The 26,767-nt window shown below is 51.5% G+C and overlaps 1 protein-coding gene across 5 annotated transcripts; it reads left to right on the top strand.

Annotated features, from left to right (window-relative positions):
• The first annotated feature begins 5,135 nt into the window (after positions 1-5,135).
• On the top strand, positions 5,136-26,572 carry Slc6a12 (solute carrier family 6 member 12). Of its 5 annotated transcripts, none has more exons than XM_041637126.1 (15): positions 5,136-5,158; positions 9,157-9,386; positions 12,166-12,300; positions 13,592-13,732; positions 14,496-14,583; positions 15,734-15,866; positions 17,433-17,567; positions 19,067-19,170; positions 19,474-19,598; positions 20,708-20,820; positions 21,295-21,432; positions 22,096-22,198; positions 24,244-24,344; positions 24,719-24,889; positions 26,007-26,572. In XM_041637126.1, exons 2-15 carry the CDS (start codon positions 9,173-9,175, stop codon positions 26,148-26,150), a joined length of 1,845 nt encoding a protein of 614 aa, XP_041493060.1. In that variant the 5' UTR covers positions 5,136-5,158; positions 9,157-9,172; the 3' UTR covers positions 26,151-26,572. The 5 variants fall into 5 exon arrangements, with proteins under 5 accessions (XP_041493060.1, XP_041493053.1, XP_041493048.1 ...); XM_041637119.1 differs by lacking the exon at positions 5,136-5,158 and adding an exon at positions 8,711-8,729; XM_041637114.1 differs by lacking the exon at positions 5,136-5,158 and adding an exon at positions 8,732-8,872.
• The last annotated feature ends 195 nt before the right edge of the window (positions 26,573-26,767 follow it).

Consider the following 26,767-nt stretch of genomic DNA (forward strand, 5'->3'; position numbering starts at 1 on the left):
TTCCTCCCATAACTGCCTGCCAGTATGCCTGATTTCTGCCCTGTGTTTGTGCCTTGTCCTACCCCCCACCTTCATTGTGGAACTGTGGCTCTCGGGTCCTGCTTCCTGCTAACTCTCCGTCCTTACTGAGTTTTCCCTGAATCACACAGCAGGCATGGCTGCTATGCTGGGACAGGGGAGACAAATGATGGGGCTAGACCAATGTCCTCCATCACACACTCGGATTGAAGAAAGCTGCCCCCTCTCTCCATGCTTTCCTAAGGTCTCATGTGGTCCAGCGTTGTCCTCCCCTCTGCTTCTCGCCACCGTTCCACCCTATTTCCATCATAGGACTAACAAGGGGAGATGGAGGGAAGGACAGAGGGGACCAGGCTCTGGTTACAAGATGGAAGAAGACAGACCGCTTACAGCTTTCCCCTGCCCACGTGACCCTTGCTGTGTCCCTACCCTGCTTCCCAACACTGTCAACTGTGTGTACCCATGGACTGAAGCAGGCTGAGAGACCGGCTGCCAGCTGGGCCTTTGCAGACGCAGACGGATGCAGAGGGGTCTTGCAGAAGAAGCCGTGCCCAGACTCTGCCAGCAGAGGGATCCACTTCCTTCAGACAGCCTCGTTCTCAGCTAGCAAGAGGTTCTGAAACAGGGTACTGTCACTTCCAGATGTGACCACAAGGGGGTGGCACCGTCGTGTGCTCAGCCCTGAGTGTCGGCGATGAATCCTTAAGGCTAGGTTTCAAGAGAATCTGGCAGAAGGCTGGCAAAGCTCTAGGATGTTGCATGCAGGTGAAGCAAGATGGGAGGCGTGCCTTAGCAACCAGCCTCTAAGAGGATGGGGAGGGGCTCCTGATGCTGCTGTGTGCTGCCCACGTGAACTGAACGTGTATCTCTCCCCATCTAATGCAAAGTCTACCTGGGTCCTCTGGTGCTCCTTGACGTGGCTAAGTGTCCTGTGACTTCTCTGAGCTGTTCAGGCATTCCCGGAGGCTTCTCGGCTTTTGACATCTCAGTTTCAAGGGAAATGTATCGAAGTCTTTTCCAGTTTGAGTTTCTGTCTTGTGTCTGAAAAGTCTGTAGTAATTAGGGACAGTGGTCCTCCTGTGTGGGGACATGGATTCTTTCTTCTAGGTGCCTTGGACACAGGCTTGGTCATAGTCCTGCAGGTTTAATGTGCCCAAACCCAGGATTCCACTGTCTCTATTCTCCATCTACATGACCCTGTTTCTAGATGACTATAACACTACGCTGTCTTTACCACATGTATGGACAGAACCGGAATCCAATACATTTCCTTTTTTTGAGACAGGGTCTCACTATGTAGCCTTGGCTGGCCTGGAACTTGCTTTGTAGAGCAGGTTGGCCACTTGCCTCTGCCTCTGAGTGCTGGGATTAAAGGTGTGCACCACTGCCTGGACCAGAAGCAGTTTCCTGGACAAACAAACAAAGTGTGTTGAGAGGAAGTCACAGATGGTGACAACCTGGGTAGGCCATACTGACTGCCAGGGAACCTGGGTAGGCCATACTGCCTGCCAGGGAACCTGGGTAGGACATACTGCCTGCCAGGGAACCTGGATAGGACATACTGCCTGCCAGGGAACCTGGATAGGCCATACTGCCTGCCAGGGAACCTGGGTAGGACATACTGACTGCCAGGGAACGTGGGTAGGCCATACTGCCTGCCAGGGAACCTGGGTAGGCCATACTGACTGCCAGGGAACCTGGGTAGGCCATACTGACTGCCAGGGAACCTGGGTAGGCCATACTGACTGCCAGGGAACCTGGGTAGGCCATACTGTCAGGGAACCTGGGTAGGCCATTCTGTGTGTATGCTGTCTCTCTCTGTCACTTTGTTTGATCAAAGTTTTATAAATCCTCTGAGGAAATGAGGTGGTTCAGTGGTGGTGAGGTGAGACCCGCTCATGAGAGTCACAAATGGTGGAATTAATGCTATGAAAACCATGTGTTTTAGCCTAAGAATCAGGGAGCTGGTTCTGTCCCTGGCTTGTGTTCACCTCATGGCATGTCTTGATAGAAACTCCTTGGAATTCACGCTCATTTTTCAGATGTGAATAACACTATGTACTCCAACCCATGCAGGTCTATTCTGGGGCTCAAATGAAGTCAGGGGCCCAACTGTTCTTTTAGTCCAGTTTTGGGGATGGGTGTGGGAGGACGACACTGGCTACCCACGCAGGGCTGGCAGGTGGAGGTGTGAGGAATGTGGCTGGTGTGGTCAGGGCTGGCCAACCAGCACTTTCATTTTTTTTTTTTTTTGTTCTAAGGCAGGATCTCAGCCTCAGCTCAGTGTGGCCTTGAACTCACAGAGATCCTCCTGCTTCAACTTCCCAAGTGCTGAGATTATAGGCATGAGTGACCATGCCTAGGTATAGTCAGGGTTGGGAATCATGGTACTTGACTTTGGCTGGAGTGGGAGCAGAGGGGAGGTGAAGGGTGGAAACCTGTGTCAACCTGGCAGGACACAGACGGGATCCTGCAGGACACAAACTGGATCCTGCAGGACACAGACTGGATCCTGCAGGACACAGACGGGATCCAGCAGGACACAGATGGTATCCTGCAGGACACAGACGGGATCCTGCAGGACACAGACTGGATCCAGCAGTTCACAGATGGGATCCTGCAGGACACAGACTGGATCCTGCAGGACACAGACTGGATCCAACAGGACACAGACTGGATCCAGCAGGACACTGAAGAAAAAAGCAGAACAGGAAGGGGAGGCGCCACAGTTAGAGAAAGCCAGTAGGCAGGAGCCTAGTCTTACGGGAAGTGATCTCTGAGAGCAGAAGGCAGAAGCCTAGGAGCTACTGGCACCTGATAAGATGCCCATGGCATCAGGGAGGCACTCACTAAGCACAAGTCCACTAGGCTGCCTGAAGACGTCAGCTGCCCAAGGCTCAGCCTCAAGCATGCGCACACAGACAGCCCCTGGTGAGCCTTAGACAAGGGGTTCACCCAGGCAGCCTTCTTCACAGAGGCTCAAAGTCTTCTTTGGACCTTAACTCTCACACTCAATAACTTCGGCAAACTTAGTTTGCCGAAACTCCAGTCCTCAGTTTCTCCTCTAAAATATGTTAACACGACTAGTTACCCCACAGCATCACCAAGCTCCAGCAGAGGCCGCCCCAGGAAGCACTTTGGTAAACCCTTCCATGTACTATGTCTGTACTCCAACAGTGGTTCTCCTCATGGGAGAAAACCCCAGGAGGTATTCAGGGCAGATTCTACCCTAAGTCTCAGGAAGAAGGATATGGATTTACTAGGCTAAGGGAAGTAAAGAAGAAGTAGCCCCAAACAGCCTGTGGTCCAATGTCCCTGCTCCGTACTGGGGTATTGTCCAGAAAAAGCGGGACTGGAGCCCTTCATATCCTGCTCAGACCCTGGTTCCAAGAGACCAGCATATGCTGTCCTAGCCAAGGGATGAGTACGGTCATTTTCTCCTGCAGCTGCATCCTTCTCCTTCCCTCTTTCCCTTCTTCTCTCCCTCTCCCACCCACCCACCCATCTAATACAGGCCATGGGGCTGCTCTGAGGCACAAGCATCAGATGCTAAAATATCAGCAGAGACTCATGCGATGAGATTCCTGCTTATCAGCTCTCCATGATCTGGGAAAGGGGCATGTGCTCGTGGGACCCAGAGGCACAGGTTCAGATCCCAGAGGCACAGGTTCAGATCCAGAGGCATGGGTTGCACCATGACAACTGAGCATGACCGAGAGGTGTGTGGGTTCTGGCAGGTCATGGCTTCTCCTTCCAGGGCCGGTCCCCAGCCTCACTTCTGGTTTCACTGAGGTAAAGGGGTTAAGAGATGGACTCACTCTGGTTCTTCTTGATGGGAAACAGAGGCCAGGGGGTGGGTGCCAGTGGAAAATTACAGGCTACCAGTCTCACTTCACACCCTCCGCTGCTAAGGAAGATCTAGCAGACAAAGGGGAAGTCCACACAGAGGGAAATTTCCCTTTCTCCCCACAACTTCCTCTGTTTCCATACCACCCAGCACCGAGGAAGCAACTCAGCTTTCCCAGAGGCCACTGGCCTTTTTACATCCACACTGTGAAGACACACACAGAGCCCTGTTTTGGAAAATCCTTCCCATCGTGGCTGAGGGGACACACATTCCCCATGTGGAATCACCTTTGACAGCTGCCAGGCTGTTGCAGATGAGCTCAATGCTGCCCAGAATCTGAGTGCCTGGATCCCAGAATCCCCATCAGATACTATAGCAAATACAGAGAGCTCTCCTTCCGTACCTGTGATTCCCTAGGCATGGCCATGTTGACTTCAACCCTCACAGTAGCCCTGCAAATCACACAACATCCACTTCTTCCAAGTGGGAAACCGAGACTCAGAATCTGCCTTGACTGAGGGACCGTGGTAGGGGAGGAGAGAAAAGTCAGGGTGGGAGGGCTGTACCCCGGGGTCCTATTTGCATTCTCTTTCCCATGGTATGCCGACTCTGGAACTTTCTCTAGGAAAATCCCAAGGAGAAGGCAGTGGCTGCAAGGTCTATGACTTTGCTGGGGAGCCACAGAGGGCAGGTACTTGGTGGAAAACTCCAGTGTGTGATTCACCCTCCTCCCATGCCCTCGTCACTGAGGCCAGCTCCCCTCCCAAGGTCCTCAGTGTCTAGCCTGGAAGTTGGTGGCTCCTGTCCCACTGCTCTGGTAAGAGGGGGCTGTACTTTGCCTAAGAAGGAGCCAGTATTAGGGGTGGAGGTGAGAGCAAGGGTAAGGGAGGGTAAAGGGCTGGGAGCAGGAGAGAGGTCAGGGAGGTAGGGCTGCCCAGTGCTGTTACCTGTTCAGCAAGGCTCTGGGGGGCTTGTCCTGGACAGTGCCCACTGGGAAGACACTAGGAGGGAGTTGGGAGAGAGGGGGATGGAGGGGATACAGAGACAGGGTTAGAAAGGCTGGACTTCTCCAGGGTAGGTGTAATCCTGGTTTATAGACTTTTCAATCTCTCTTGTTGCTTGTGGCATGTCTCTGTCCCCCCTTCCTCTGTCTCTCTGTCTCTGTGTTTCAGGACCACTGGGTGGGGCTGTGGCAGGGAGGAGCAGGAGAGGTGAAGGTGAGAATTCCTCTTCCAGGTCTGAAGACACCTACCTCTTTTAGGAGTCAGAGCTCTGGCTGAGCTGAGAGACCAGGTGAGTGGGAAGCATGCTCAGTCTGGGTCCCACAGTGTCTGTACCCCTAGGTCTGGAGGACTGAGGGCTCAACCACAGGCAAGACCTGGCAGAACTGTGTCTGGGCAGGAAGCAGGGAACTGTGGTCCCCTGAGGCCACAGGGAGTCTGACCTTTGGACACGCTCCGATGCTACGCCGCCGGTCCCCTCACTAGCCACACGATGATTGCAAAGGGACAGCTGAGTAGTAGGGGAATCCACAGATGGGGAACTGGTCCTGAGCAGTGGGTGAAAGAGGCGGGTCATCTGCCTGCCAGGGGAGGGCGTTTCGTTCCCAGAGGCAGGAAGGGTGAGTGGATGGATTAACGGTCACAGCTTGGGGGTGCCTGCTCTCAATCAGCCAGGGCCAGCACAGGAAGCCTGGGCTCCTCTCAAAAGAGGGGAAGCCACTTGGGTTGGGACTAGGGCTGAGGAGGGGCCTGGGAAGATGTGGACTGCCACTACAGAGCCCAGCTGCCTACCGGGTGTGAAGGGCTACGAGGAGCCAGGCTTTGGGGCCATGCACACAGGTATGTGTGTGCAAAGGGACGTGACGGAATGGCACCAGGGTGTGCAGGGGTGGGTGCTGGGATGTGGGTATGGGCTGGAGCGGGGCTGGGTCTCTCTGTGCTGGGATTGGGAGTGAAGGTGCCTAGCAGTTTGTGTGGGCAGGCAGGATTTCTGGAGCGCCTCCTAGAACCAGAGAGGGCTTCTGTCTAACCTGCCGCGCATAGCTCTAAGAAGAGGATTAAGACCGCACATTCTAGTCCTTTGAAGACAGAGCCCAGGATATGCTCAAGGGCACCCGAGTGTGCTGAAGTCCCTCCCCTGCCCCCAGCCTGCCCCAGCCTGTCCCAGTCTGGACAGCCTGTATAGACCCAGAGCTGCACAGGTACCAGAGCTTGCGAAGGGGAACGGGTGTCTTTGCTGTCACTGAGTCATTCCTAGCGAAAGGACTAGAGGTGAAAGGGCACTGTGGGGGTGGAGCTGTTGTTTTGGGGAGGCAGGCTCTGACTATAGAGCTGGTCTGACCTGTGACTTACCCATCCTGCCTCTGCCCCAAGTTCTGGAGATCTCAGGCATGTGCTATCTTACTGGTCCTCGTGCTTTCATAAGTAATAAAAATAAAATAAAAGAGAGGTCTCTGTGCAGCTTGTTTTTATGGCTAATGTCCTCCTGGACATTTTCCCCCTGAGTCTAACTTAAATGTCCAGTGCTGTGGTTTCGGCCTCTTTCCCTCCACTCACAGTGGCTCTGGCCCCTCTCCTCTTGTTTGCCTTTGCTGTGGTTTCGGCCTCTTTCCCTCCACTCACAGTGGCTCTGGCCCCTCCCCTCTCCTCTTGTTTGCCTTTGCTTTTATTCTTCTGCCTCGGTTTTCCATTCTTACCTATGATATATGCTCCTCTCAAAAACCTTTGGAAGAATTTTTATTGGTTTATTTATATATATGGATGGTTTTGTCTGCAGGTATGTCTGAACATTACATGCATGTCTGGTACCTGAAAAAGCCAGAAGAGGGATCCCCTAGGACTGAGGTTATAAGCAGTTGTGAGAAACCATGCCGGTGCTGGGAATTGAACCCAGGTCCTCTGGAAGAGCAGCCAGTGATCTTAACGGCTGAGCCATCTCTCCAGCACCAATCTCTTATCTATAGAAAGTTCATGCCCTTGGCCATTCATCATCCCAGGTTCTCCTTTTCCTTCTCCTCCTTGGTAAAGATCAGCCTCAGGCCGGGACTGGGCTCTGGGTTTGCTACCCTGACCCTGCTCTCCTCCATTGTTCCCTTCATTCATTCATTTTCTCCCCTCCCCACCACGTCTTCCCCTCTAGCTCCCGAGGTCATCTTCATCTTGCAATAGCTTCAGTGGTCTGGAGAGAGTGAGGGTTGTCTTTTGCCAGCTCCCTTGGGGTTTGCTCTGAGCCCAGCTAGCCCCTGTCTTGCAAAGAGCCTGCTGTGGTCTTGTACACATCTATCCACCTTTACTCTCTGCTCGGCCAATGCCCCTATTGAGAAGGGGTCATTCTGTCTTCTAGATTTAAGGCTTGGGGAGGAGGCATTATTTACCGAAGTCACAAAGCAGGACCCCGCATCGCCACGTGTTATCTTGGTCAATTGGGTCAGCCCTTGGGGATCCACTTAACTGAGCATGAACTTTGTGTCAGGTGTCATTCTCCGCCTTGAGCCTCACTTCCTATCCTGTAATGGGAGTCCAATAGTATTAGTAACTTAGAGCCCGTCAGGATGAGGTCTGATGGTGGATACTAAGAACAGTATGTCTTTAGACTCATCTTGACCCAAATGTTGACCTCTCCTTGCTGTAATTAGCAAATCCGGGTGAACCTGGTTTCCTGTCTGGGGCTTCTGTGGCGGTGTTTTTGGCTCCTTCGTTAGCCCTTTGTTTGTTATTTATCATTTGGAAATGATTCAGAGGCCACCCGACAGGGTGTCACAGTTTCAGTTCTGTCTGGGCTCAGGCCTTACTGGCTTCTCCCCTGGGACCGAACACCCATGGACTCTGGCTCTGCAGCCTGGAGCCCCTCCCTCCCTGCCTCCTCCTCCTCCCTTGTGCCTGAGGCTAGTGCCTCCCCTTATCCTGTTCCTACACGGAGCTTGCAGTTAAGAAACTCTGAGTCTATCCCAATTCCAGAATCTCGCCCTGCCTTGCTTTCTTGTTCCTGGGATAGCCTGCACCCTCCAAATCACCTTCAAAATTTTCCACAACTCTAGGGCTCCTGCCCACGCCTTTCTAACGGACCTGGGCTTGGGCTGTTGCCTGGGTTAAAAGGACCAACAAATAAACAGAGTCTTCCTTTATAAAAAGACTCCCTTGTGCTTCCTCAGAGCCCTGGAGGAGTACAGAGTGCTCAGTAGACCTGGTCATTTGACTCTCCCAGTGGCCCTGGAGGTGAGGGCCAATAAACAGTGCCTTCCTGACAGTCTAGGTTCCGCCTCCTTGGCTTATCCCTGGGAGCAGGGCCAGTAGGGTCCTCAGCCTCATCAGCTGTATGGAGGGAGGGATGAGAAAACAACCATGAGTTCCAAATGCAATTTTACCTCCTGGCAATTGACAAACGGACAAGGGGGACAGAAAACAGACAGTGGCCTATGGAAGCTTGAGGAATGCTGGACTTTTCAGGGGGAAGGGATTGGCAACAGCCACAATGGGCAGCTCCTGCCAGACTGACTGTCCTTGTACGAGCCAGGCATTCAGTATCTTGCGGTCATCTTGAAATGACCACCATCCAAGCGACCCCTCCTGGCCCCAGAATCCCTAACCTTTCTCAGGACAGACATACAAAGAAACAGCTTTCCTTGAAGGCCTGCAGCTGGCCCTGATGCCAATCCTATCCTCATCTGGCCTTGCCTAGAGGCCCCACCTCCTCCCTCCCTCCCAATCAGAACCCACAATCAGCCAGCTCCCATGTTTACCAGGTCTCCATCGATCCTAACAGCTCAGGAAAGCCCCATGAGCCACCTCCGTTGCACCTGCCCTTTAACCCCGGCACCCTCTGAGCGGCCTTTGAGCCCTCTGGTCTGGAGGACAGAGACAAGGTTGCTGTTATTCGCAGTATACTGGCGATCTGGAGAGAGGGGCCGGCGGGGATGGTGGCAGGTTATAAAGACCAAAAGGGATTTGAGCTATAAGGTTCTCAGGGATGGGGTTTTAATCACAGCTCTACCCTGGGTGGTGTCCGGTAAGTCTCTGACCCCTGAAAACCTGCTTCGTCCATTGCTTTGTCGGCTGAAGACTTGGCAAGCTAGAATCTGTTTCCCAACCTCATAGCTCTGAGAGCAGAGTATCACTCTAGGTATAAATGCCATCAAGAGCTTGGGAAGAAAGGTAATATTCCAACGGAAAAGCTGGGCTGGAGAGATCAGGGTGAGGGGAGATGGGTGTGCAGTGTGTGTGTGTGTGTATACAGACCATTTTCTCTCCTTCCCAGGTTACTGCCTCTCACAGTCCTGCCTTACCTTACAGGGGCTCCCGATCCAGTATGGACAGGAAAGTTGCAGTCCATGAAGATGGGTATCCTGTGGTCTCTTGGGTTCCTGAGGAAGGAGAGATGATGGACCAGAACGGCGAGGACCAGGTGAAGGATCGAGGCCAATGGACCAACAAGATGGAGTTTGTGCTGTCAGTGGCTGGGGAGATCATTGGGCTAGGCAATGTCTGGAGGTTTCCCTATCTCTGCTACAAAAATGGAGGTGGTGAGTTCATGTTCAGGTGGTGCGGTGGGGAGCGTTGGGCCCGGCCAGCAGCGCCACTCCTTCTCTGGAAGTGTGGTCAAATGGAAGGGGGCCACCATGAATCTTGAAGGCTCCATCTCTAGCCTCAGTATCCCTCTTTCTGAACTGAGGGTGATACATTATCCAGGACTCTGTGAGATTTAGGTGAGTCAACCAGCAGAACCATGGGGCCTGGGTTCTTAGCTTCGGCATTACCTCTGACGGATGACAGTGGCTAACGGGATTCACTCATTCATTCAATTCCCGTGACTGCAGGCCTCTCATGAGCCAAGGCTCTGTTCTAGATGCAAGCCAGAACTTGGTCTGTGTGCTACATTCTGGTGAAAGCTGCAGTTGTCATGGTAACGAGCTGAGTGACAAGGAGGACGGTAGGGAGAAGACAGAGGGACCCTGGGCGACATCTGAGCAGACGTGAAGAAGGCGGAGGAGGGACCCTCTGTGACCAATGGGATTCATTCTTGGGTCTGGAAGGTAGTTCTTGCAGAAGTGGTGTATTCTTATTATAATATCAGAACTGTTCCAGGAAAAGGAAACGGACTAGAGATAATCACTGTTTAGAAAAGTGTTCTAAACCCCATTTATATTTTACCTGAAGAATATCTAGCAGGTGTGCCCAATCCTTTGACACAGGTTAGGCATTGATGGAGGCACCTTCTTGTGGATCAAAAATGGTTTTAAAAAAGTTGCATCTGTACTAAGAGTACACAGTCTTTTCCTGTCATTCCCTTCATAGTACATCTTAAGGTGAGTGAGTTGGAAGTCGTGGATGGGTCCTGCATTTAGACTATATTGTTTCATAGAAGAGTCTTGAGCATGGTGGGGTCTGGCATCCAAATGTTTTTGGAAGTGTTCTTCCAAGGCTACCAGGGACTGACTACGACTGAGCAGACTGGCTCCCCACCTCATCTTTCTTTCTCTCAGCTTTAATATGAGGGACCAAATGAGGCGCCTTGGCTTTCATCTTGGAGCCACTGGCTTTTGGGGGTTCTAGGAAAAATGAGAAGTACCAGGAGTTAGTTCTTTCCTTATTCTAAACAAGCTGGGTATAGATTTATGTGGGAACATGATGTCATAGATTAACCCAAATGTCATTGTTTTGCTTTAGGCTAGGATTGTTCTTTTAACTCCCTGTGATAACAGGGCTCATGTCCCCCTGACCGCAGGCACTACTGGATGGAAATTCATCTTTTATTTAAATATGTAGAAAGATTCATAGAAAGATTTGATCTGCAAAACACAGTTCTGCAGAGAAAATCGCCTTTCAAAAGAGCAGAAAGATAATAATGTATTAGTATAAGCTCACATCTGGTTGTGAGAGAGGGGAGCCACTAAACTTAGCCACCCTTAAGAAATGCCTCATCCAGGAGAGAGCCTTCTGTAAATCTTATTTGTGGCTCTGTGGTTCAGGGAAGAGCCAGTGGCCGGGCCATTGCCTAAGGTAGATCCGAGCCGAGGGAGAGAAAGTCTAAAATAACCTCCAACCGAATCCCCATATTGGCTAAGGTCCCCGTGGACACTGTCAGGCTGCTTAGGTACACAGATGGGGACACACCAGGAGGCTGTGTCCAGGCGGTGTTCTCGGGCTAGGATTAGATCAGCCCATTGGAGGAGAGGACATTGAGGGTGCTGATGTGCCGGAAGCTCTGGAGAAAAGCCGAGGGTTCCCCACCCTGTGACCAGAGCCAGTTTCTTACTGGATGGCTCTCTTATCTGTAATGTGACAGCATTATCTCCCTGGTGGGAAGCTGGCTTGTGAGGGTTCTATGCTACTGCAGTTTAGAAGAGGGTCCGATACAGAAAGCACGAGTAAAGTGCTAATGCGCAGATAAGCAAGAATCCTCGGCCCAGGAGGGACCTCTGGGCTGAGATAATGCTTCAGCAGCAGCTCCCAGGGTCCCTGTACGGTTTGCCACAGGGCAGGCAGACCAAACAGGCCCTGGGATAGAGGAAAGTCCTCTGAAAACTGTTGGTGAGCAAAGAGAGCTTCCAACTGGCTTTGTCTGTTTATTTCTGAAATGTAGCCATCTTGATAGTTTACCAAGCCTGTCAAATTAAACAAAACACACGCTTTTCTTTCAAAACTAATATGTGGTTTGATTTGTAAAGCGTAGTAACTAGTTCATTTATTGGAGCATCCGTCTTAAGATTTACTTCTTTCTCATTACAGAAGTTTCTGTCCCACCAGGTCCCGCAGTTGTTCAGTCCCAAAGAAATACACAGAGGTCTACATTAACCATAAACTGGTTGGTCTAGCAGTGCAGGCTTCTTATTAACTCTTAAATCCTACATCTTAGCCCATAGTTCTTTTCTGTGTTAGCCAGGTGGCTTGGTACTTTTCTCGGCGAGGCGTTTTCATTTTGTTTCCTCTATGTCTGAGTGATAACTATAGACTGCATCTTTCCTCTTCCCAGAATTCTTCTGTTCTGGCCAACCCTCCCATACTCTCTGCCTGGCTATGGCCAATCAGTGTTTTATTAAATTAAATTATATTAAAACAATACAACTGATAAATCTTTTGAGGGTATAAGATCATTGTCCCACAACACTTTGCCTGCCTTCCCTGGGGCCCATGTCAGGATCATCTCTGGGCATCCCCGACAGCATGCAGCCAGGCAGGGGGAGACACCGTGGGCCTTAGGTGTGTGAGGAAGGAGGCTGAGGGTAGAGATGCTGGAGGGGAGTTCGAGTTCCTGAGCAGCAAGTGGCTCTGGCTCAGACTCTGCCTTTTCTTCCCTTTCAGGAGCTTTCTTTGTCCCCTACTTCATCTTCTTCTTCAGCTGTGGAATCCCGGTGTTCTTCCTGGAGGTGGCACTGGGCCAGTACAGCAGCCAGGGGAGCATTACTGCTTGGAGGAAGATCTGTCCCCTCCTCCAAGGTGAGCGCCAACCTTCCCCTTTTCAGTTTTTGGACTCACCATCCTGCCCTGCCTCTACTGTTGTCGCTGCTCTTGCTTTCCTGTCCCCAGGCCCACTCTCCACGCTATCCTCTCCTGTGCTGCGTGACATAAGCTTCTTGGGGCCCAAAGCTTAGATGACCAGGGAGAAGGATGTATCAAGAGAAACAGTACAGACTTATAGGTACCAAATGAGGTGTGGATATTGGAAGACGTAGTCAGAAACCTGAACCTTAACCTTCATCTGACCCAGGGAAAGTATGTCTCTGACTCCATGTCATGACCCTAACAGGCTTCAGAGGGCATAAGGACAGAAACCCTGCTGACGGCGACAGCCAACCTCTGTGCAAGCTGGCTGTGCCAGGGTTCACGTGAGCACTTTGTGTGCATCCCGTTACCCAGGCTGCTCATCACTTCGTTGACCTCATTCTACAGATAAATGAAGTGGCACCATTAGCTGAGAGTTTGAACCAGGGCCTCCTGTGCTCGCTCTTCTCTGGAGACCTGTGTTGCTTACACAGCAGCTGGGGGTGTTTCTCACCAGCCTCCTTTAGTGGCTTGGCCGGATCCCCGAGCTGCAATGGAGAGCCCTGAGCCCCCTTGCTTCTGAGACATCCCTTACACTTAAGATGCAGAGAGAGATCTTTTCTCATGCTAGTTCCTGAAGGACCATGCTACCTGGGTTATTTGAACAGATGGAGTGTGTCTGATAAAAACTAGGTTCCCTGGCTCCTGAGAAGGCTCCCTGACCAAACACTGGGGAAAGATGAGACTGATTGCAAGCTGCACCTCCTGGGGCATAAGCTGGTCTCTTGTAGTATTTAGAAGACCCTTAATGGGTTCTCCAGCCTAGTAAAGCATTGCAGCTAAGGGCGCAGTGAGAATTTCCACAGTGTGTTTCCACCGAGGAGACCAATTTCCTCCAGGGTAGCTCTTCCCCACTGGCTTCTGCTGCTCTTGCCAAGCTCGCCCTGCTCCTTCCTGCTTTGCCAGTTTTCATTCTGCAAGTAATATATGATGGTAATAGAAAATTAGGAAAGGCAGACAGGGAGAAATAGAGATGGGGATAGCGCTGGAGATGGAAGGGGAGGGAAAGAATTGGGGAGGAAGTGTTATTGCTGGAATGGGAGGATATGTAAGAAAAGGAATTTAACCACTGTCCTTAAGATGCCGATATGTGAAGTTCGGTGTAGGAGCACATGTGACCGGCAGACCCCATGTGACTTGGTTTTTCTGTTTATGCTGATTTCTTTGACTCTCTTTGCTCCCGAAGGCATTGGCATGGCATCTGTGGTCATTGAGTCTTATTTGAACATCTACTACATCATCATCCTTGCCTGGGCTCTCTTCTACCTGTTCAGCTCCTTCACTTGGGAGCTGCCCTGGACGACGTGCAGCAACTCTTGGAACACAGGTGTGTGTGTGTGTCCGCCCTGCCATGGGGCCTTGCCCATGAGGTTGGCCCATGGTGGCTTGTGACAGAGGGCATAATAGACCCTGCCCTATAGTGAGCTGTGTGGGTTGTGCTGTCACTTCTACTGCCTGGTCCTTCTGTGTAGCTGTAGACCTCTGACAGAATCCATGGGGCTGTCATGCAACCATGGCATGCCTCAGTTTAGCAAAAGTTCTTGGGTACTTCTCACATCGAATACCCTGTCAAAGGTGAGTAAGGGGTGATAGGATCCCACATTGTCTGACCTGGCTATGATAGAGGTAGATTAATCAACAAAACAAGAATTCATCTTGATGGGTGAGAAAAGGGGTGTAGCAATTATAGAGAAATGAGAGAAGGAAGAGCCCACCTTGAGACCAGTACTGGAGAATTCCAGCGCAGGGACTAGGTTCTTTGTAGGGTGAAAAGTCAGAGTGACAATGGGCAGGCCAAGGGCAGGTGGTTGACGGGAACGTCCCATGTGGGCTGTGCATGTCTGTGCTCTGTGTTGTTCTGATGGATGCCAGGGCATTCATAGGAGTGGGCAGACTCACTGGGAGCAAGGGCAGCAGACACAGGCTCTACAGGAAAGAGGAGCTGGTCCCACTGATATCCTGGCTCCTGAGGAAACTCTTGGGCCTAGAAATGGTGGGAAGCATTAGTTGCAAGGTCAGAGGGCAAGTGCAAGGGCATCTGTACTCATCTGGTCCCTAACTGATGGTCATCCCAACCTTGTCCCCAACAGAGCACTGCGTGGACTTTATGAACCACTCGGCAGCCACAGCGGCCAGGCACTCTGAGAACTTCACCTCACCTGTCATGGAATTCTGGGAGTAGGTCCTGGACCTGGCTGCGATATGCCAGGGGTCCTAAGCACAGGGAGCCTGGATGTCTGGATTCTGCAAACTTGAACATTGGTGGTGCATACTTAAGACTCTGTGCAGTCTTCCAGCGTCACCCATTCATTACCCATCACCCATCCCAGACCTGTATCACTTAGAGATGAGAGAACCTTCACATCCTGCCTTGATGGCCTATCTGCACCTTCATACTTACCATGAGGGTTTGAAAGCTGATGCCTGCTTTAGACTCTGTGCATGCTTTCTAGCATTACCCACTCTCTGCCCCCCAAGATCCATAGCACTGAGGGATAAGGGAACCTTCACATTCAGTCTTGATTTCCTGCCTATACCTTCACACTTACCCCAAGCCCTCACATGTCTGTAAACTTGAATTTTCCCGTTTGCCTCCGCTCATTCTCACGGCTGTCCTACGCCATCCCCACACTCCAGTGGTACCCACACATCCCTGGATACCTGTCCGCAGGGTGATGGAAACCACCTTTATCATCTCCCAGCAGCCACCTGTGCATCTCTTCTGAGCTGGGCGCACTGGTATCCAGTGGGTAGCTTGGCACTGACTGGTGTTTTCACCACAGAAATGTGCTCCCCATTCTCCCTCCTGCAGAACGGTGCGCACCTCCATCTCTACAGGGAGTTTGCATGACCTGTTTCTCCACTGGTTCACCCTGCACGCACTCAGCACTCACCTGCCTACCCCTGTCCTCCCACCTGCCCTTTCTGGATTATCTGAACTCTCTCCTGTGTGCGCATGCCCCCACCTTCATCTTTAGATGGCAGCACACTTCCATCACCTCCCTCTAATCCTGTGGCATGGCCGTGTCTATTCTCTATCACCCACTCCCAATTTCAGCACCTTCACTTTCTTTATCTCGCTGTGCAATGGAGAAGCCTAGATAAGTTAGAAAGACACGGATACCTGTGGGATTACAGTGATTTGGTCATTTAACTAGACCATAGGTGGGAACGTGGCATGGCCATGGAGAGGTTGGGGAGGGCAGGGGTGTGGAAGGTCCGGGGAGTGTCATCCACTGGGCCAACTCTGATTCAGGAGACTTGGCGACAGGGGCAGATTGTCCCCTTTGGTCTTTCAACTCGTCACTTATTTTTCCCAATCCCTTAGGAGACGGGTTCTGGGTATTACATCGGGCATCCATGACCTGGGGTCCCTGCGCTGGGAGCTGGCCTTGTGCCTCCTGCTTGCCTGGATCATCTGCTATTTCTGCATCTGGAAGGGGGTCAAGTCCACGGGCAAGGTAAGGTACCTTGGCTCCTTAGGAGTGCTTACAGTCACAGAGTCCCCAGGGACACTTGAGAGGGCCCCTCAGGAGAGCAGAACCAAAGAGCATTTGGAGAGAGATACATATAAGAACAGGTAAAGTTGCAGGAACAAGGGTTTAACTTAATACAAGGGAAGACCTTTTCCCTGCAACAGGATTCTAAAGACCTGCTTATCTGAGCAATATTTAGAGCAGAATAAATCAGGAGAGTCCCATGTTTGGAGCTCATCAGTTTCCAAGCTGCCAGCAATTGCGAGGGTAGTGGGAGTTGCCCCCCACTCTTCTCCTGTGTGCGTCCGTGTATCTCTCCATTATGTGTGACAGGGCCACATATTCTTATGACTTTCCTGTTGTATTTAAAAGATACACGAAGAAGAGTTCCCATACCCATCAGCAAACAGAGTCATCTTGGGGGTCAGTGCCCATCAGTAAAGGGGCTTAAGTTAAGAATGGGCATCCAGTGGGCTTGTTCTGAAGTGAGATTTCAGACCTGGGCATCATTTCCAGTCCAGAGAACTGGGAGTGATGGCTCACGCTTTTCAAAATCAAGACTGGCAGGTTCCGAATGTTCTGGTTGCCCTTGCGCCTGGACTGAGAAGTGCCATAACGGAGGACAGGTTGATTTCAGCCTGGGGTTTGAGAGAGAGCAGTCGTGGTGGAGAGTTCCCTGTGGTGGTGGAAACTGGAGGCGGCTGGTCATTACATGATGCTGACCAGGAAGCCGAGGGTTGGGATGGGAAGCAGAGCTGGGTTGTAACAATGCCCATCTCACAGTTAAGGCCCTTGTCCCACACACAATCCCAGAACTTCCCAGTGTAGTACCGCTAGTTGGGAACCGAGTGTTCAAACGTGTGAGCCTCCTGGAGATACATCACCATTAATGGTGATAATATTCCTTATTCCTTGGGCTGTGGTCAGAAAAGGCAATGACAGTGAAGATGAGAACAGTGCTGGTGACAGTGACGCCCAGACAGACACAAGAAGGTCAGGGCAGCTTGGAGTCTTTTTGGAGTCTCTAGGATGCTCAGGCCACTGTGCTGCCCCAGCCATGACCTGGAAAATTACAGTATAAATTGGCCTCAGCTTGCCAGACAAGTGTGGTCACTTTCCTCCTGGAGGGGCACCCACACTCAGGGGTTTGGGGAGGGTACCTGGGATGGTGGATGGAGGGGGCCAGGTTCTGGACTTAAAGGTGTCTTTGAAAGGTTGCGGCCTGGGAGCATCTTCCTCTCCCATCTTCCCCGCTTGCTCTCTCCCCTTGTCCCCTCCCTGCTGGTGGTGTATATCACGCTGCTGGGGAGTCAGAGCCACTGGAATGTGTAAGGGGAGGTGTGGAATGTTGCATGTGCTTGCCAGCGGCTGTGTGAAGTCTGAGATCTGAGCTCCAGTGATGAATGTGTTGGCTATCTCCTTGGCCTGGAGACCGGTGGAGGTGGGGCAGGACGATCATGGTGACCCCTGCCTCCCCTTTTGTCACCCTGCTCCTCCTCCCCGCCTTTGGGTATCCATGCCAGCAGTGATTTTGGTCTGCTTTCCCTTCAGGTTGTTTATTTCACAGCCACTTTTCCTTACCTGATGTTGATTATTCTTCTCATCCGGGGTGTCACCCTTCCTGGCGCCTACCAGGGCATTGTCTTCTACCTGAAGCCAGACTTGCTCCGCCTCAAGGACCCCCAGGTGGGAACCCCAAGGGGACTGTTACCTGAGATGTGTCCTCACCAGACTATACTGTGCTTCCAAAGTCTTCTATTAATTTTCCTTTGGTTTAAAAGAAACAGTTGTATCCTGGAGAAGAACTAGATAGCGTAGAAAACTGTGAGAAACAAATGGAAGGCTCTAGAAATCCCATCACCACTATTAGTGTACTTCCTCTCACCTCCCTACCCACATGGTGTACATGTGTGAACACAGTTGAGATAATTTCATTTAGAGAAATAGATCCTTTTGACTTAAATTATATTATGAGCCTTTTCCATGCCATTAAATTCACCTTTAAATGCATTCACCTTTAAATTCACCTCAGCATCTGTGTAATATCCCCTCCAAACATAATTTATTCAGCAAAAATATCCTGAGGGCCTCTTTTAATAGCTAAGTACCGTCTGTTGCTGAGGGTAGCCCAGTGGAGCAAATAGACCATCTCCCTGCCCTGCTGGACCCTGACCCCTGGCCTCAGACTCTGAGGTGACGCCTACTTTTAAATAGACACAGTCTATCAGTATCTGAGGGTGATTGTCCACAACACCAGAGCTACGGACTCTCAGATCTATCGATAGAAAGGGTGCGGTATGTGTGTCTGGTCGAAGTTCGTCTTACCACGCACGTTAAATTTTCTCTCGATTTCTCATAATATCAGCCCTTTAGAAATAGCTGTTCCATTGTGTCCATACAGGCAGCAGTGCTAAGAAAAAGCTGGTCCTTGTTAGGACAGGTACAATTTGTTTTTCTGAATATTTTTCCATCTGAGGGCTAGTTACTCCCCACCCACTCCTGAGCCTGTCACCAGCCTGGGACTTAGGCTGCCTGGCCAGGGAGCTCCTGTATTTGCGTTGGTCTTACAAGTACATACCTCGTGCCTGACTTTTTAACCTGGTTTTAGGAATTGAACTCGGCACCTCCAGCCAGTACTACGACACCAGCCCCAGTTATAATTTATTTGACTCTTTGGTGGCGCTGTAGACCCAGTAGTATCCCTTATCACATTATGGTTTATTTTATTGCTCACTACGGGTGGGGCTGGGCATTTTCTCATGGACGTCTTGGCCATTTGATTTCCTCCTCTAGGACTTGTCCGAGCACGTTCTTTGCTTCTGCCAAGAAGTCTTGGTGGATTTCTTTATATTTTGATGAGGGAGCATGTGTGCCAGGTCATAGTTCAAAGGGTGCCGTGCAGACAGACAGACTGAAGGAAGGCAGGGACTCCACTGCGCCAGGTCCAGGTCCCTCTGGGTCCGTCCATGCTACCTAGGGAATAAGCAGCCCACGTGCCCTTGATGTTTCCTGAGTACTCAGAGCCAAACTGAAGATGGGAGCTGCCCTTGAGGAGGTGGCTGTGGGTTACGGGGGAGCAGGATGCAGGCACAATGCAGGGTGGATGTGCTGTAATGGGGGCTGTGTCCTGCCGGCCACAACTCTAAGCCCTCGCTGCCTCTTCCACTTTCTTGGGCTTCACATAGGTATGGATGGATGCAGGCACCCAGATCTTCTTCTCTTTTGCCATCTGCCAGGGATGCCTGACAGCCCTGGGCAGCTACAACAAGTACCACAACAACTGCTACAGGTGAGGGTGGCTGGGATGGGCAGGCACGGGCAGCGCTGCCTCCTGGGGAGCTGGGCAGTACCTGTGTGGACCCCTTCCAATGCCCAGTTTCTTCCACACCTTTGCTGGTCCCCTCTTCCCCAGACATCTGGTGTGTTTGTATTTCTCTAGACCATGATCCTTGCTTCCCATTTTCCCTCTAGGTTTCTTCATCTCTCTTCCTCTGTTACCTTCTGCCTTTCGATCTCTCCTTCTTGGGTTGCTTTTTTTCTTCTCCATTCTCTTTTCTTCCCCTTCTCTGTCTGACTTCTTTTATCCCCACAGGGACTCCATAGCCCTCTGCTTCCTGAACAGCGCTACCAGCTTCGTGGCTGGGTTTGTCGTCTTCTCCATCCTGGGCTTCATGTCTCAAGAGCAGGGAATACCCATTTCTGAAGTGGCTGAGTCAGGTAGGGGACACTCTCCACACCCACAGTTTTCTTGGGACTCTGGAAAAGAGAGTTAGAGAACACAGACCTGTCTTACAGAGAGGGAGGAGCCCCAGAAACCAGGGCTAGGGGCCTTTTTAACTGGGGGCAGGGGGGTTGTGTGGCATAAATAAAGCTTCTAGAACTGTGGGATAGAAGAAAGGAAAAGAGGGAGGAAGGGAGAGAGAGAGAATACAAGCATACATGAGGCTTTGTCCCAGGGAAGAGCATAGAATGAACTTACTTTCCTTAAGCAGCCACACCCACATGCCTGTCACAGAGCTCACAACTACTCTAGATGCTCACAACTACATAGGTGCTCACAAGTGTGTACTATAAATGTTCAAGACTCATACAGATGTTCACAGATGCTCACAGACACACACAGATCACAGAAGTACATGCTCACAGACACGCAGGCACCCAGAGGTCATGTACGTGCACACTCACAAATGCTCACAGACACACAGAGACACACGCAGATCGCAGAAGTACACACTCACTGACACACTCAGAGGCACACAGAGGTCATGGATGTGCACACTCACAAATGCTCACAGAAAAACACAGGTGTATTTAGTCATTCACAAAGAATCACATGTATAAATTCACATACAAACATGTGCAAACTCAGACATTCATAAATGAGCATAAAAGCACATAAAATCACCGAAGTCCGCACTCATGGATGCTCACAGATCCACATAGGTGCTCACAGAAAATCGAGGCATACACAGACACCGACAGATGCACACAGATGTTTAGAGACAGGCATAGACTCTCACAGACCCTGTAAGGTTCATAGACACTTGAAGACAGACTCTCACGGTGGCTCACAAACCTTCACAGAGGCCCACAAAGGTTCACAGGTGATCCCCACAGACACGAGTTTCCAGGCACTTATGCACACACAGAAATTCTCAGATACACCTAGATACTAACAGCACACAGACACTCACTGACCCTCGCAGGGATGTGGAGACGTGTGCAGATGTTCCCAGGAACTCCTGGGAACACAGTGCTAAGAACAGGGCTCCTCTTTAGGTAGCAAGTGGTCTGAAGTCCAGAGAGCTGTGTTGTGTGCCTGGCAGGTCCTGGTCTGGCCTTCATTGCCTTCCCCAAAGCCGTGACGATGATGCCTTTGTCCCCGCTGTGGTCCTGCCTCTTCTTCCTCATGCTCCTGTTTCTAGGGCTGGACAGCCAGGTATGGAACCCTTGTCTCGGGTCCCCATTTCAGCTTCTGCTACTCTTGGCAGTACTTTCCTTCATGTACTTCTCCCTGACCACGAATCAGAGACCCCACTCAGGCCCAAGTCTTTTCCTTGGGGTTCTGATGGGAAGTCCCAGGCCTCCAGAGTCCCTGCTGCGAAAGGGCTCCCCACTTTGCTCTCAGGGTTGAGCCTGCCCCTAGACATGGGCACTCTCCCAGTTGCTCTAGAGAAGCTCATTCCCAGCCACACAGTCCATCCCCATCCATCCTAACCTTGAGGTGCAGAACCGCCCCCCAATTCCAACCTTTCCTACTGGGTCATTGATGAGAAGTTGTAGCTGAGGGACCAACTGGCTTGCCCCTGCCCCTGCCCCTGCCCCCACACCAGTGTAGAAGCATGGCAGGGTCACGTGGGGGCAGTGCCCTGGCTGCACCGCTGCCTCATCCTTCTACTCTCCCGGCCCACAGTTTGTCTGTATGGAGTGCCTGGTGACCTCCTCCATGGACATGTTTCCCCAGCAGCTCAGGAAGAGAGGGCGGCGTGAACTGCTGATCCTGGTTGTCGCCATCGTGTGCTACTTGATGGGGCTCCTTCTGGTCACGGAGGTGAGAGGGTAGCATGGGCCTGCTGACTTTTCAGAATCATTCTTTCCCACTCCCTTTGTCCCCCTCATGGTGAGGTTGAAGGTCCCACTCACTAGAATCTAAGTGCTGGTGATGGGCGCCACACCCCAAGTGCCCTAAGACAAAGGACACCGAACGGAGTCAGGTGACAGCAAAGTCTGGAGCTAGTTTGGTTTCCGTTAAATGGATGAATCTGGCGTGTTCCTTTTTATGTCCCACCTCCCTTTTCTCAGGTTGCTTGGCCTCCAGGCAGATTTCCCTCTGTGATTCCAATGAAGGCTGTTTCTGATCCTTGCACCTCTCCCCGTTCAGCCAATCAGGCTTTTTCTTGAGTTTGACAAATGCTCAGGCTAAGATCCTTCCCTAGGTTTTCAGTACGGAAGAGGACTGCCACAACTGAGGGGTACCAGTCCCCCCAAGAGTGGGTGCTGGGCAGATAATACACCATAGGTCCCCCACCCCCAGCACCTTGTGGGTATCAGAAATTATTGTCCCAAGGCTGATGGTAATTCCTGACTACAGAGTCAGGCAGAACAGACTCCTGCCAGCTGCCAAACGTTTCTTCTGAGCAGGACAGGAGAGCACACTTCACTGTGGGAGCAGGTGTTGGTCCTCCCTGGGCCTCAGCTCCCTCCTCCTCCGCAGGGTGGGATGTACATCTTCCAGCTCTTTGACTACTACGCCTCCAGCGGCATATGCCTGCTCTTCCTCTCCTTGTTTGAGGTGATCTGCATCGGCTGGGTGTATGGTGAGTGGGGCAGGTGGCTATGCGGCAGGATCAAGGTGTTCTAGGGCTGATGAGGGCAGGCTCTGTCCAGAATGGGAGTCTGGTCTGGCTGCTCTGATTCCCTTTTCTAGGAATGTCACACACGACCTGAAGAGGCTGATGTCTCTCTTAGAGTCAAGACAAGAACAAAAAAGATTTCCTTCATCTGTCCCAGTCAGAGGGGACATTTAAGGCCATTTGACTTGACACCTTCCCCCACACCCATTCCTTCATTTCCCTTCCAACAGCCAAGCCACTTATGCAGGCTTTGTTAAACACTGAACACTGCATGGAGAGACCCCCATCGTGGCTGCTACACATTGCCTTCCTACAGTGAGGTGGTCACTGTCATGCCTTGACTTCCATGGATGGCCTGGGCCCCACAGCACTGAGATCACTAAGTAGCAATCTCAGTGTCTCAATGTCTAAGTGACAGTTGGGGTTCTGGGCACTGCACTGGGCAGGTCACAGGCCATTGCAAGGTCTGCAAATCGGCCTCATGTGGTGGAAAGAAGGCTGGGGACACCTGCTATACTGCCTAAGCTTACACAGCTACCAAGTGGAGATGCCATCTCCTCTCCAGGCCTGCAGGCTCTGCCACAGATCAGGGACACAGTGCAATGTCCAAAGATTCATAGCAGAGAGAATAAGTAGCCACTTCATATTAGGGTCTTATTGTAGGAGGCTGCTTGTTTGTTCCTGGCTGCCCAGAACCAAAATAATTACACAGAAACCATATTATTTGCAATACTATTTTGCCAATAGCTTAAGCATATTTCTGGCTAACACATATCTTAAATTAACCCATCTTCATTAATCTGTATACTGCCATGAGGGCGTGGCTTACTGGGCAAAGTTCTGGTGTCTGTCTCCAGCGGGGCTTCTCTTTAACCCTGCCTTCTTTCTTTCAGCATTCAGTTTAGTCCCCCCCCCCAGCTAAGTTCTGCCTTGCTATAATATAGGCCAGAGCAGTTTCTTTATTCACTAACCAATAAAAGCAACACATAGACAGAAGGACCTCCCACACCAGGGTCCCCCCCCCCCCCCCAAGTCAGGGTTCTCTGTAGCTTAGGAACCTGTCCTGGAACTAGTTCTTGTAGACCAGGCTGGCCTCAAACTCACAGAGATCCGCCTGCCTCTGCCTCCTGAGTGCTGGGATTAAAGGCATGTGCTACCACTGCCCGGTTTCATATTAGGGTCTTAGAGAAAGCCTGAATAAAAGGTTACTCCGTCACCACCTGGCCTTTCCATGGTGTCCTTTCCTGGCCTTGGAGCTGACTCCCACCTTCCCACACTGAGCATTAGATATCCGCCTATTTCTCCTGCTACTCTCATACTCAAAGGCTCTAACAAGCTCAGTCGAGGTGGTGGAGGAAGCTGATATATCACACTTCCTGGCAAGCTTGGGCTTGGAATTTTGGCCTTTAGAAAAGCAACGCTGTGGTTCTTTAAAGATTGGTGTTCATGTGTCAGTATCAGTGGGAAGGCAGGGAGCTGGGGTTAGAGGAGTCCCCCAGATGTGGTCACCAGTGAATGGTTCTTCACATCCAAGGAGACTGGTTCCACCTGAAATGAGGGCCAGTGTGGGAGTAGACATAAACAAAGCCAGTCAGAGTCTTTAAGCACAAGTCAAGCTGGTAGTAGCAAGCGTGAGGAATGTACAGGTCTGGAACCCAGCACACAGCTCTCTTCCAGTAGTACTCCTCTGGCTTTTCTCCGCTCTGCGGTGTGGGTCAGTGAGGATATTTGCTGGGATTGGCTCTTTAGGCTTGTATATTGCTATGTGAGCAGGATAGACACTACTCATCCTTAGACAGGACAGCAGATTGTCCCAACAGCTGGTGAGTGGCAGCTTCTGCCACTGTCACTGCTCTGTGGCTGGGAGGCTGGGTCTGCCTCTCTACCCACTGTGCCACCATCTCTATCACAGGCAGGTTGGCGGAGGGGATGTGGGGAATCTTTCCCAAAGGCCAAGACGTTGCCTTCACCTCTGGTTCTCACCCTTTCTACCAAATCTGCTGGCACAGGGGCAGACCGTTTCTATGACAACGTTGAGGACATGATTGGCTACCGGCCATGGCCCTTGGTGAAGATCTCTTGGCTCTTTCTGACCCCTGGCCTTTGCCTGGTATGTACCTACCCATTGCCCCTTTTCCTTCTCGTCTGTGGAAGACTTGGGATCTGGGTGCTCTTTCCTGCCTGAGCAGGAGGGCGGGTCCCCTGCTCTCTGTTCTCTACAGGGCCCCTCATCCATCTGCCTTCATCTAGTTATCCTTCTGCCTCAGCCCTCCCTCACATCCCTACTTCTTCCCAATAGGCCTTCTCTGTCGGCCTTGAACTCTTCAGCCCCCGTACTCACCAACTGTGACTGATGGCCCCATGACACTATCCTACCTCAGATGCCCCTCAGTGTGGTTGGGTGGTCCTCTGTCCTCAGCTGTTCGTGTAGCCAGTGAGGGACTCTTAGTGGCCCCCGTCTCATCCCACCCCTCTCCCTTTTAGGCCACTTTCATCTTCTCCTTGAGCAAGTACACACCTCTCAAATACAACAACGTCTACATGTACCCGTCTTGGGGCTACTTTATTGGATGGCTCTTGGCTTTCTCCTCCATGGCCTGTGTCCCTCTCTGCATCATCATCACTCTCCTGCAGACACAGGGTTCCTTCAAGAAGGTAGGTGGTTGTGGAGGTGACCCAGTGAAGGAGTCCCTTGAGGGAGGCTTAGGCTGGGAGCACACACCAGCTCCCTACGCAGGAAAGCCCAGGGGCTCTAGGGAGACCTTAAAAGCCTTTGAAGAGCAGGACTCTGCAACCCTAGGTTCGCAGGTGTCAGACTGATCTCTAAGGCCAGCTAGTAAGGAACAAACTACTTAACGGTTAAGGGAAAATGAGGACTAAAAGCGCCAGATGTAGAAGTGGCACACACACATCCTGGATCTAGGAAAACTGCCAAGCATCCCTTGGCTCCTAGCCTCTTGGCTTATCGTAGCCCCCACTGGGGCACAGCAGACGCCTCCTGCGCAGTTTTGGGTATGCTTGCTTCGAAGAAACCATTGCTGACGACCCATAAAGGCATTAATTATGTCTGTCAAAGTCAGACTGCCCAGCAGTAATAAAGAGCTGATCTACAGTGGTTTAAGTAAATGAGCTTCTTGAATTCTTGCATATCAAGAAGGTCAGAGATGGGGGCGGCTAGCATTTGATTTGGCTGCAGAGAGGCCTCTGGGTTCCAGCCTCTTCCTGTATCCTCATACCTGCAGCCTGAGTATGTCTCTTCATTGACATGCTTTCTGTTTCTGTTTCCTGGTCACAGTGAGGTTTTCAAGATTCTCAATCCTCATCATCACAACTGTATTTGTAGCCAAAAATGAGAACGAGGGGAGGGTTGACACACCAAAATCAACAGATGACTGGGGACGTACTTAACGGGACATATACCAATAGTAATTAGGACAGTGATGACAATCGTGGCATTTATCACTTGCCCTGTGCCAGGAACTGTACCATAAGGTGTTGCTACCCCCATTTTATGGATGAGGAAAGTGAGGGGGATAAAGGGATGGAAGAGTTTAGGCAGATTACCTGAGATTTCCTAGGTATTCTAGTAGGAACTGGAACCCAGGAGTTCACACTCTCAGTTACTGCTCATGTCCATTTTCATCTCAGAACCATCCTGCGTTTAGCCCCGAGTGCCTGGCTTTGTGCCTGGGGACACATCCACAAAGAGTATCCTCCCGCTCACCCCAGCGCTCGCTCATGCTCCTTCATGCCCCACTTCTTTTCCCCACAGCGCATCCAAAGACTCATCACCCCGGACCCCAGTCTGCCGCAGCCAGGGCGGCGTCCACCTCAGGATGGCCCCTCTGCTCTCAACTGCTCGCCCTTGCCAGTCAAGCGAGAACTCATTGCCTGGGAGAAGGAGACACACTTGTAGGGCGCGCCAGAGGCCAGGTGACTGAAGAGCCAGGAACCTGGACAAGGCTACCTCCATTTACTGGGACCTTAGAGGTCTCTGGATCCCCTGCTGGGAGCCACTCTTCTGTTCAATTGGAACAGTTTGTCACTTCTCAGTCCTTCTTGTCTGGGCTCCAGGAAGCTGTGTTTGCCATGTGCTTTGAACTCAAAACCCTGACTTTTGGATTAAAAACTAAGAACCAGAGGAAGTGATGTTTTCAGGTTCACACTTTTCGCCAGAGCCCGAGACCCTCCACTGTCCTGGTGCCTGGAGCCCGAGACCCTCCACTGTCCTGGTGCCTGGAGCCCGAGACCCTCCACTGTCCTGGTGCCGGGCCCTCTGAGCCTCCAGCCTCTCCCCTGCCCCAGCTAACAAGCCTGCATGGATCATCTGCTACTACACATGTACCTCTTCCTTGTCTCGCTCTACTTCAGCTGTTGTGTGGGAGGGAGGTCACCTCCACGCAGGTGCTCTGGAATGGGCATGAACCTCGTCAAGTTCCTTTCTAGTCTCTACCTACCAGACTTCTCCTACCAGCTTTCCAAACCTTCTCTTCCTGGGTGGTAGATCTGCAGGCAGGAGCTGTCCCCCTCTTT

This window comes from Microtus oregoni, unplaced genomic scaffold, assembly GCF_018167655.1.
Source record: "Microtus oregoni isolate MIOR12 unplaced genomic scaffold, Mior012 000002F_ref0000024, whole genome shotgun sequence".
NCBI lineage: Eukaryota > Metazoa > Chordata > Mammalia > Rodentia > Cricetidae > Microtus > Microtus oregoni.

What these genes read in the sequence shown, in the direction of transcription:
- Slc6a12 (XM_041637113.1), top strand. Translation starts at nt 8,993, where the DNA reads ATGCCATCAAGAGCTTGGGAAGAAAG. An exon ending in TCAAGAGCTTGGGAAGAAAG is followed by an intron (nt 9,019 to 9,156) that starts GTAATATTCCAA and finishes CTTACCTTACAG; the next exon opens with GGGCTCCCGATCCAGTATGG. An exon ending in TGACCCCTGGCCTTTGCCTG is followed by an intron (nt 24,345 to 24,718) that starts GTATGTACCTAC and finishes TCTCCCTTTTAG; the next exon opens with GCCACTTTCATCTTCTCCTT.